The following is a 12,244-nucleotide window of genomic DNA, read 5'->3' as shown; positions in this document are numbered from 1 at the left end:
TGTTTGAAGCATCATTTGTAACCACTAGGGGCAGTGTCCACACCAGTTTGACTGGAAGTAAGGCCTGAGGATCGACAGCAGTAAAAATGATGGAAAGTTTTAAATACAAGACACAACATGCTTGTTTTAAGGACCTTATACAGTATACCATCTATGATGCTGCTACTGTTTTTTAATCAAATATTAGCCTCCGCTATTGTTGCTGTGTTTATTCTTTTGTTCATAAATTCAGCCACTGAGTCTGCTCTAAGTTCTCAAAAGTGTCCCTCAGTGGAATCGTCAGGTAATAAACAAAGTACACAAGCAAGTATGTGAACAATTACACTCACAATTGAGCTGGTTGCATATGCAAACATAAGGTTAAAAGCAAGTATGTTGTCAGCCTGTATCAGAACCTCATGCAAACCTTTTTACAACTTACATAAAAGAAATGAGGGAGCAAAGCTGTCATAAGAGGACAACCAAGACACCAAATAATCTGAGAAGTGGTCTTTGGAAGTATATTGGATTGTCCTACCCTACAACGACATCAAATGGGCAAACGCCCTTGCTAGCTTGCTATCTAAGAGAGGCCGCAAAGGCTCCACTTATGCAAATAAATGTCGGGTGTTAAGCAGGCTGCGTCAGAGACTCATAATTATAACCAACAATATAGATTAACCAGCAATAAGATTTACATGCAAAGCTATGTTGCCCATACCAAGGGGCAACAATAGAGTGCAGAGAGTGGATCAATAGAGGGAACTTATGGTGGAATTAGAGCCACAATATAAATTCCAAGCTATAATACAGCTGTATGACACTACAGTGGAAAATATTAAGACAATACTAAATGATCAGCAGCTTTATCTACAGACAGATGGACATGACTGGTCACATGTTATAATGTGTCAGTCAGATTCATGGGAACTTGACAGTTACAACTCGTGTAATAAGGAGCTGAGAGGAGGCTGCACAGCTGTCCATGTTGCAGAGAGCATCGACACTGGGTGAATTATCTACTTCTGTGAAGTAGTAGCTGTCACCTCAAGCTACATGAGCTCAGAGTATTGTAGCAATCTATAGGAGATATTCATATGTTAGTTTTAAATTTGTCCAAACCTCAGTGTTGGAAAAAGCATCAGTGCAACAGTTAAGGTTCTGTAGAGAGATTAGGTCTAATTTTTTATTAACCTGTTTTAAATTACTCCTAATATTTTACATTTTGTTGTTGTGTGAATAATTAAAACCACTTCATCCATTGACTGACATGTTTGTTTCACAGTATTGTTCATGAGTAAAAATAAACTGAGATCACTAACTAGCTCCTTGGAGATGCTGAGCGTTGGCACAGCAACCCGTAAAAAGTATCTTGTACTTAATGGGGATTTTCAGCATGTCTATGAAGAATTTCTGACCAACCACGCTGTGGGCTGAATCCACTCTCTGCACACAAAGTCTTTTATCAGTACCGGCTGTCATTGCCATTTTCAGATTTGCAACAATGCAGTTTGGCTGCCGGCACAAAGTGAGAGAGAGGAGAAGCGTGTCCAAATTGATTTTCAGCTGGATTTCAGCTCCACTCTTCTCTTGTCCTCCCCAACACTCGTCTCCTTGTTTCCTCTGAATTTGTTTCCTCCACTCAACTCTACTTCGATTTCTTTTGTCCTCTTATTTTTACTTATTCACCCTCATTTTCTCTTGTAATGACTTTCTTTTAACTCATCCTTTTATGTGTCTCCTTGTGGCTTTTAGAGGTTTTATCCTCTGTGTTTTTCTCCATTTTGTCTTCATCTTTTCTTCTCTCCTATTTGCCCTTCTCCAACTGCTTTCATGAATTTCTTTGTCATTTTATTGTCCTTCCTCTTTCTCCTTCATTTCTTCCTCTATAGGTATTTTAACTTTTTATCTTTTTCATCCGCCCCGCCTTTCCCCAGTGCTCCGGGTTCTGGTCCCATGTTCCGTTCCACCACCGTGGCGGTCGACCCAGCCGATCAATCCCGACCAGACTTTGAGCGGAAGTGGGATGAAATCCACCCGAGCAGCGCCTCACTGGGAACAAGTAAGAGCTCTTATCCACTTAAAAGGCATGTGCTGGGCGGCTTAAATAGTTTATGAGTGAGTGTTTGGTTTTGGTGATGAGGATATCACTCTTGATTCTGAGAGATTAAACGGAGTGGTCTGCTGGAATATCTCTGCAGACGCTGAGGAAGAAAAGAACATGTGGAAGTAGTACTACGCAGTACTGTCCTGGGCACATTTACTCTGAATGAAATAATGCTGTATGAGTCAGTGAGAGCAGTTTTCTCACAGCAGCATTTCAAGCCAAAAACAGAAGTTGCTGTGATAAATAAATGTGGTGATTTGGCATAAATTTCAGCGGCTGACCAAATACAAACCATCTCTGAGTTTTGTAGAAACTAAAAGATGGAAACATGGCTGGTTAGCTCAGTTAGCAGAGCATCCGTCTCCCATGTGGGGGACCAGAGTTTGATTCCCCCAGTTGGGTCATTAAGTGAGACCCTAATGCTACTGCCTAACCACTGTAAGTCGCTGTGGATAAAAGAGTCAGCTAAATGACTGTAATGTCATAGGAACACGGTAAAATAAACAATAATCTTGCACATTTTATACAATATTATGATTTGTTGCAGTTTGAACTGTTAAACATAAATTTAAAAAGGTGTGATGTGTGACCTTAGAAAAACACTAGATTTAGTTTCTCTTAGTTTATTCACACAGACATACAAAGAGAGAAATATGGTTGGCCATAGAAACGCAACAGAGATCCGGATTTACCAAAACCAAATCACACCAAACCGTCCCATATCGACCTGGACCTGCTGGTAGGAACAGGGCTATAATCTGAACAAGTTCATGTTCAAGTTCTTTATTTGGAAATATGTTTTGTTCTGTTAGGTGTTCACAGAAAAATGATTGTGTTCAATGAACGCGTTCGTGTGCAACACTGTCAATTTCTCATTAAGCTCATTTCAGATCTGCACAAAATACTAAAGCTGGTACATTTTAGCCCTTTTTTTTCCTGGTAATTTGGTTTTTATTCTCGGTGAGTAAGGGTTAGGGTTAGGGTTAAATTTATGGAACACTTTATACATTACAAAAGCATTCTGTAGGTAATTGTACTCAGCAAGCCTTAGAAGATTGTAATGATGGAAAGAGGTCTTGTGGGAGAGTTAGACCATGATAAGGCACATATGACTTTCTTTTGAAGAATTTTTTGAGATAGGGTGGAAATGTGTTAGACCAGATAACATTACAGTAACGTAAAAATGAGAGTCAAATAAAGTTTTAAACAAAGGTGTGAAGTGCAGAGAGTGGAAGAAGATATCGCAACTCAAAAAACAAAGCTGCATATTTACATTTTTTATTTTATCAGATCATCAATATGACATTTAAAATTATGGAATTCATCAATAAGGACCAGCGGGAACTTTGTAGAGTGGATTCTTGTTATTTCTTCTCCATTTATTTTAGGGCCAATTTATTTTTACATCAGATCATTTTTGCATAAAAAAAAGAATAATGAAAAACAATATATTTAGTTTTTCTGACATTGACAGAAAGTCTGTTGCACCAAAACAATGTGTCTGTTCACAAGCTCACTATTTGTGATCTGTTCAGGTTCATTTGGATTCTTGTTGGCAAAAAATAAATAAATAAATAAAAACAGGTTTGTGTCATTGTGAAATAATATGTAATATTATATGTAATACAGATGAGGAATTCACAAAGTCATTGATGTTCCTTAATAAACAGACTGTTGAATTAAACGCAGCAGATCTGTTTTAGGAAACTCCTCCTGGAGTTTGATAAAAAGAAATAAAAGAGGCCAGAAGAGGTTTGTTGCAAATTTGTGGGAAAAGGTTCATTCATTCACAAACTGACTGGCCTGGACTTACCACGCAGGAGGAGCTGAGAGGAACGGTATCCTGGAGTTTCTTTGTTTTTTTCTAATAGTTTAACGTTTATTTTTATTTATTACCCTTGAAACTTAAATATCTCAAAGACAGCTAAATTTGATTGTTGATCGGCATCTATTCACTTATACAAAGCATTGAAATCAGTGACACCTACACACGTGGACAAAATTGTTGGTACCCTTCGGTTATCGAAAGAAAAACCCACAATGGTCACAGAAATAACTTAAATCTGACAAAAGTAGTAATAAATAAAAATTCTATTAAATTTAACCAATAAAAGTCAGACGTTGCTTTTTAACCATGCTTTAAAAGAATTATTTAAAAAAATAAACAAATGAAACAGGCCTGGACAAAAATAATGGTACTCTTCACTTAATATTTTGTTGCAAACCTTTTGAGGCAACCACTGCAATCAAACGATTCCTGTAACTGTCAGTGAGACTTCTGCACCTCTCAGCAGGTATTTTGGCCCACTCCTCATAAGCAAACTGCTCCAGTTGTCTCAGGTTTGAAGGGAGCCTTTTCCAGACGGCATGTTTCAGCTCCTTCTAAAGATGCTCAATAGGATTTAGGTCAGGGATCATAGAAGGCCACTTTAGAATAGTGTTTTCCTCTTAGCCATTCTTGGGTGTTTTTAGCTGTGTTTTGGGTCATTGTCCTGTTGCAAGACCCATGACCTGCGACTGAGACCAAGCTTTCTGACACTGGCCAGCACATTTCTCTCTAGAATCCCTTGATAGTCTTGAGATTTCGTTGTACCTGCACAGATTCAAGGCACCCTGTACCAGATGCACAGTTTTTCTTTTGTCCACATGTGTAAAGTCAGTATTATGGTTTATTTATTTATTATCAAAAAGGATCAAAAGGATCTTCTACCAAGTCCTGGTGTCAGACATTACAGGACATTCTGTGTTCCTGACCTGACGGGTCAGAGCTGTTCTGTGGCCGATCGATGATCATCAGCAATAGTAGTCTATATATTAGAAACACTCAGGATTCTCCAAAATTAATTTGATGGTTGAACAGACAGCTCTCTAAAATGTTAAAACCTCCAATGTGACAGGAATTTTGCAGGACTGTGGCACTGAAATGCAGTATAAATAATATATGTCTATAAAAGTACGCCTTTCTGTGGATAAAGAGTGGTATGACTGAGTTATTTTCAGTTAAATCTGTCATTCACACTGATTTTTTTCTGAAACAAAAGTTGATATTAGATCACTTTGGTCCATCTCTTGTGGATTTGAGTGCAAGACAGATGCATTTTTTAAAAGCTAAGAAAGCAGAACATGAAATTTGGCAGCAGAGGTCTCATGGTTTCAAAGAAACAATCAATTGTCACCCTGTGTGTGCTGAAAACATGTCACTCCCTCTTTCTCGAAAGTTTTCTCATTTAAAAGTTCAAACCGATGGAAAAGTTCGACAACTCCATTGAAATTCACCCGTGTCTGAGTACTAAATGCATTTTCACGTTGAGAACAGGAGGAGTAATAACACTTTTTAAGGCTTCCGCTCTAAAAATTCAAATATTTAACAAATGTGGTTTGAGAAGACGGCACTTTACAAATCGCTTTGAGAGATTCAGACATTTTAAAACCTTAACTCAGGAAATAAATGTCTGAATCATTCATTAAAGTGATGTACAGACAGATGGGCGTCTGACAGAATTTTGTGCTCCAAAATGGCAACAAAACTGCATACATGTTAAAATGAAACCTTTCATCTTTTATTTTTCATTTGTGTTTTTCTTAAGTCCATCCTACACCCATAAATCACATTCACATGTATTAAAAGCAACAAAAGAGTCAAAACTGAATAAAAATATAAGGGGCTTATTGTATAGGAAGTCTTACAGATGAATGCTATTCTTCTACATGCATCTCTTCCCACTGTGTTCTTTACTGTCAGGTTAGGCAGATAATCCTGTTATATTCTGCATGTAAATGTGAATACTGTCAGCTGTACTAATCTTTTCTGCTCTCGCCTTCATTTAGAGTCTCAAACCCAGCTGATCCAGCCCTGTCTTCCCCTGGACCCTGCACTGGAAACAAGACTCCTGAGCAGTACTCAGTGGGCATACGACCAAATGGAAGCCAACAACACTGCAAATGTTGCGGCTGAGTCCTGCATCCTCGACAGGACCCATCTGGACTGCAATCCCCTTACAGCCAACCACATGAAGAATCCTGATAATGAAAGCATCCACATCCCTGAGAAAACTTGGGGTCATAATTATTTAAGTAACCCCATAACTCCCAGTGACATCCTGACAACTGCAACTAGCTCCACCTCTAATGGTTCAGTAATGGCAAGCTCCTGCAAGAGCCCCTCTACCACCACCAATACCAACAACATCAACATTAATAGCAGTAAAGCGGCGTCTACAGTCTCAGATATCCACTATGTCCCCAGCAGAGTCCGACCTGTCTCCTTCTCGCTGCCTAAAAGGAGCTGTGTCCTCCTACACCAATCAGCTGCCGTCTTCATCCAAGCCGGTCATGGCTCCGACTTGTCAAGAAAGCAAGAAGGCATTACGGTACAAGAAAGAGCCAAAAACCTGGGAGAGAGACTCGCTGCTCAGCGGCTAAAATCTGCAGACATGGATGAAGTACATGTAGATCACTGGGATACTGGAAACCAGCACAACATGGAAAGTAAATCTGCAATCCAGCACTCTGAATCTGCTGAGAAAGGACCTGCGGGACTCTCTGGGACTGAAGCCCAGACTTCTTCATGTAGTTCCAACGTGATTAGAGCCGAGAACTCGATCATCAGTTGGAGTGGAGCCCAGCTGTCCTTATGTAAGGACAATGGGACTGGAGGTGGTGGTGAAAGTGGGACTGGATCTCATCTTTATTTAAACAGTGTCATGGCAGGACAGATTTCTGACAGCTTGAGCACAGATTCAGAACACCGAGGCGGTGCGGCTGAAGTCTGTGATGTTGTAGACAATCAGAAAGACTTTAGCCTGTCCCTAGAAGCAAAAGATCTTCAGTGTCCGGCTATAGATGACGTTGTCAAGTCTGTTTCCAGTGTTTTAAATGAGCCCAAAGAGTCTTCAAGTGAAACAACGCCCACAGAATCAATCTCCTCTCCAAACTGGGGTAAAACACCAACTTCCGTCTCTCTAAATCGTCCCAAAGAGCCTTTCTGTCGTGTCCTGAGCAGAGATGGAAGCAGAGTTCTTCTCTGGCCAACGGAGATGGTCAACTACACCAAGACTTCCCCCTCCATCTCCTTCAGCGTCAATCCTTTACTGTACGACTTCAGAGCCCATAAGGCCAAGGAAGGCGGTGCAGAAAAGAAAGGAGGGCTGGAGGAAGGGAGGGAGAGAATAAAGCCATCTGTGATCAAACAACCCAACTGCCAACAGAGGCAGAAAGATATGGAGGGAGGAAGGGAGGTTAGGATAGATGAAAGGGAAGAAGAGGATGAAGGAGGACAGGCAGGAAATCCTGTGGACGTTTCAGACCGTTGTAGCGGCAGCGATGCAGTTCTGGATCGCTCCGGCTGCCACGATGAAAGCGCTTCAAAATTTGTTCCTGTTTCGGCAGGATGCCACCATGCACCAAAGCTGGGCCTTCAAAAAACAGGGGGGAGGCGGAGGAGGAGAAGGAGAAGGGGAGGGTTGAGGAAAGGAATAAGAAAGAGAGGGAAGAGAAAAAGAACAGAAAGGGGAAGGAGGATAATAAGTACTCTTTGTTTGAATCAGATGTTTGAAGGGAGAGAAGAGAGGTTGAAAAGAGAGGGCGCTACAAAAGAGGAGAGAATAGAAAAACAGCTATTAAGTAATCTTGCTGCAAATCGGCTGGTGGGAGGGAGAGAAAAGAGGATGAAGGGAGAGGTGAAAAGGATAAGAGGAGATCAGGCAGAGCGAGAGAGGGGAGGTAGAAATGATGAGAAGGGGGGAGAACTATTAAGTAATCTTCCTGTGAATCGGTGTAATCGGTGTAACCAGCTGTGTCTGCAGGTGAAAAGGGAGGCCAGTCAGCATCAATCCCAGCAATCAGCCTCTGGGTGGGGCCAGGGGCTCAGAAAGCTCCTCTGCAGGAGTGCAGCATTCAACTCCGTGATTAGCCCCGTCCCAGAGTCTGTTATAGAGATGCCATGCTGTCCTGCAATTACACCCAACCCTGCTGAGAGTGGCAGAGGGATGGGGGAGATACACAAAAATACGCAGGCAGGGAAGGAGGAAGAGAAGGGAGATGAGGAGCAAAGGAATCTGAGGAAGGCTGAGATAAGAGCTGCTCAGAATGCTGAAGACAACATTTGTAATCTGGCGATTAGCGGTGTTACTTTTCCCTGTCGAGACACAGCAAGCGAGGAAGAAATTTGTCTTGGTCCTAAACCTCACAAGGAAACAGCGTGCGATCCAGAGATTAGCCCAGTCCCTGGTCTCTTTAGAGAAACAGCGTGTAGTCAAAAACAAACAATACCTGCAGGACACGGCAACGCTATGATAGGCCAGACCTCACACTGGTCTGCACGACAGACAGAAACAGAGCAGAGAATTAGATCAGCTTGCACAGACGAGACCCTCTCTGGCGATGTGCTTTCAAAGACGCCGCAGAGAGCAGCAACAGCCAACAAGAGGAAGGCGGCATTGCTGGAGGCAGCAACACCGAGGAAGAGACGGAGAAGAGGAAGGAGACGGACGAGGAGAGCCATCAGCGTAATGCAAAGAAATCATGCTGGCTTGACCTCTGACCCCAGCACAGATCAGCCCAGTTGCATTCAGGAACTGAGCAGCAACCACGATGACACGCGTGTGGATAACTGCCACGCTCCAACAGCTGACTGTCGTTCTTTTTGCAGAACAAAACACCCTGTGTGCCATATCTCAAACAACAGGGTGGAAACATTCAGCTGTAACACCGCTGACAAACTCCATGATGACTGCTGTTGTGACGACAGTGAAGGCTGCAGTCGGTGCCGCTTTGATCCCTCTGGAAGCTTGGAAAAGGTGAAACATTTCAGCGACTGTCACACCTGTGACAAACAAACTGAGAGCAGTCAAGACAACGAAACGTGGAATGAAGATGAGCATAATGATTCTACCATCTGCAGAGATTTGTGTGACAATCCTTGCAACACAAACTTTGACAAGGATTGTTGTGTGCACATGACTGATCAGAGAAATAAACCTCTCTGGAAGTCTACAGACACACCAGTAGATTTACACTCTACTAATGACCCAAATGCTGACCAATCTATGTGTACAAACAAGGACACAAACAACTCTAAATCTACAACATCTCAAAATAATGACTTAACCTGCAAAGCCATTAACATGTTAAATTACATTTCTGATTTTAACGATAGAAGTAACAAAAATGATCATATTGTGGAGGGTAAAAACACCCCACAGTGCCACATTCAACAGAAAAACACAGTCTCTGATTCAGGAATTGATTATAAAACCTGCAGGGGTGTACAGCGTGACAGAAGCAGTGGTGATGGCACCGATGCCGGTCAGTGTGATGGTTTTAACAGTAATCTTGATTGTAATCGCTGTGGTAACGCTGTTAATGACACCAGAAATGAAGGAGAGCATGTTGCGCTTTCAAGGGAGCGGGGGGATGGAATGATCATGGAGAAACAGACAAATGGGGATGTGGAGAAACAGCTAGAGTGGAAAAGTATAAAGGAGAAGCAGGAGGAGTGGGAGAAGGAGTGGGTGAGGAGGAAGGAAAAGGAGAGGGAAAGAGAAAGAAGGAAGGAGATGGAATTTGAGCATTTTTTTCCAGAGAAGAGGCAGTGCTTTCCTCGTCACCTCCCCCCACAGTGTATCCCTCTCCCTGCTCCTCTCCTCCTCCAGCCACCACTCTCTTCAACCTCCTCCTCCTCTTTCTCCCTCCACCACACCATCATCCAACATAACCTCTCTCTTCTCCCTCCTCCATCGCACCTACCTGTCCCCTCCTACCCTCACTTCCTTCCTTCTTTCTCCCCTCATCTCTCTCCTCTTGCTCTCAATCCACCTCCTGCTCCTCCACTACCTCTTCCTCCCTCTTTCTACACCTCCCCCATCTCATTCCTGGACACCCCTGGTCCTTATCCCTTAGCAGCAGCATTTCATCCCGTACAGAGTCACCATCCATCTTTGTACCCTCCTCCACATCCAGCAGTTGTGCCTTTACAGGTGTTGTTCTGAAGACTTTAAAAAATAAGTTCTCAACAAAGGTAAAATCTCCCACTTTCAAAGGAAAACTATGTGTCAGTGCCTGCATATCACAGCCAGGATGACAAGCAAATTATACCAATTTTGGAAGCATTTAAAAAGGAGAACGAAACGGATCCTTCTTTAAGCTGAACCAACAGCAACCTCAGCACGCCGTCCAAACACTCAAGTACAAATTCACACATTTGAGAAGGAAAAAAATAAATAAATGAGCACTAATTATCCTCATCAGCCACAATCCCGCTCTAAATGAGCCTCAGGTGTGCCGCCAGCGGGATCGTGCTGGGGATACACAGCTGCGCTCGTTTCCCTCGGCAGAAATCAGTCAAAGCCTCCGTTTTGCATTTTAAACCAGTGATTTGCTTGCAAGCCATGTTCGAAATTTGTGTGACGTTAAAAGGAAAAAAAAAGAAAAGAAAAGAAATCGCCCTTGTACACTTTCAAATATCTTGACTCTGTGATAATAAACAGAGGCTGTTTGTCTTGCAGAAATTTACATTTTTCCCTTGAGAGCTTCAACTTCAGTTGGTGATTATCCGGTCACACAACTGCAACAGAGCCAGATGTGCAAATATCACAAGAAATCTGAGCAGCAAAGCCTCTTTACAGCATTTGAAAGTTAGAGGTGAATAAAAAATAATGTTAAGAAGAAACTTAGCTAATTGAACACATTAATGTTTCACACTTTCACAGATCATGACAAGTCATGCTTTAATTGGCTTGTTTGAAGCAAAGACCACAAGTTTAAAACTGAGTAAAATCTGGTTGTGTGAGGTTAAAAAAATAAGGAACTTACCATGCAAATGTAGGCTGCTCCTCATCTCTGCTGAAAGCTAAAAGCTTGAGGGTAAATTAGCCACTACTGCCACAGCATACCCAAATATCTGCTAGGTCCATCTGCAGCCACATTGCTCTGTAGGGGATGTTGGTAACAAAGTCCAACAAGGAAGTAAAATCATTAGATATAAAAGATGATATTTCTGGATCCACTGCAAAGGTTTCTCAAAATTGTCCACTATGGTTCAAAGTTAAACATGTTAAATCAGTGAAGCACACAGTTAGGATAGCAATAAGAAGATATAATATGAATGCTAGCCAGTCAGGATGATCAGGAAGGACAGTGAAAAGTAATTATTCAGAGCCACCTAGAAAAATATACATCTGACATGTCAGCAAACCAAACCTGGGGCCTCATTTATAAACAAGCTTTGATCTTTAGTACAAATCAAGTAAAATAGTGTGAGTTTTGGAAATTATTTTACAACCCTGGCAAACAAAGAATCTCCACTATTGGCAGTGCTACTTCAGTTATTAATTTTTAGTGAAAGAAAAATATAAATCACAGGTATGATACAAAATGATGTTTCAATGATCAGATTGGGGTCACAATTAAAGAATTTTCAGTTATCAGTATCTGTTTAATCAGACTTCAATTCAGAGCTGTTTATTTCAGCAGTGTAAGATAATTAGCACATAGCTAATTAGCATATTAATACAGATGGGCATTACCAAGTTTCTCAACGTACATATCAACAAGTCATCCAGTATACACGCAACAGTATTCTCACTGCATGAATGAAACAAATCCAACTTACAAACATTACAAAATCAGTGGTTAACTGAGTAATAATGACATAGGCTAACAGCATGTTTAAGTAGGAAAAGAGCATGATGCGTTCAGGGTTATTACAGAAGAAAAAGCTGCGTTATGGTCATTACTTTAACAGTCCCTGTCTGAGATTATATGCTTGTTTCAAGTTTTTTGTTTTAGTTTGTGTGTGTGTGTGTGTGTTTGTTTTCTACAACATTACATTAAGTGTTAGAAGGATGGTCAAATAAACACTGTTTTTTATTTTTATCTTTTTTTTTTGTCAAAATAGTTTTGTTTGAAAATAGAAAAAAACATGCTGCTCTTTGTAGTACTGTGTAGAGCTTTTCAGGACATTTTTATTAATAAAAAAAATTATGGTTTGTTATTCTAAAAAACAAAATCTGTGTTGCATTTATTTATCAACCATCTTTATAATAAAACACAACTTATGGAAGAGCATGAAAAAAGGTTGTTTTTTTTTCTTACTGCACTGCAGTACACCTGAGATGTAAAGTAAATGAATGCCACTGATTTTAATAATGACACAGTATC

At 41.1% G+C, this 12,244-nt stretch overlaps 1 protein-coding gene across 1 annotated transcript in view; it reads left to right on the top strand.

Moving 5' to 3' along the window:
• The window catches only part of LOC121655922, an 88,087-nt gene extending 76,084 nt beyond the window's left edge, over positions 1-12,003 (top strand). Inside the window, exons 4-5 of the mRNA XM_042010849.1 lie at positions 1,917-2,041; positions 5,915-12,003. Of these exons, the coding sequence (XP_041866783.1) occupies positions 1,917-2,041; positions 5,915-10,074 (4,285 nt within the window). The 3' untranslated portion in view covers positions 10,075-12,003. The remainder of the gene's footprint in view (positions 1-1,916; positions 2,042-5,914) is intronic.
• Positions 12,004-12,244: the final 241 nt, after the last annotated feature.

This window comes from Melanotaenia boesemani, chromosome 16, assembly GCF_017639745.1.
Source record: "Melanotaenia boesemani isolate fMelBoe1 chromosome 16, fMelBoe1.pri, whole genome shotgun sequence".
Classification (NCBI taxonomy): Eukaryota; Metazoa; Chordata; class Actinopteri; order Atheriniformes; family Melanotaeniidae; genus Melanotaenia; species Melanotaenia boesemani.
Note: the sequence above shows the minus strand (reverse complement) of the source record. Positions and strands in the feature narration are given on the sequence as shown.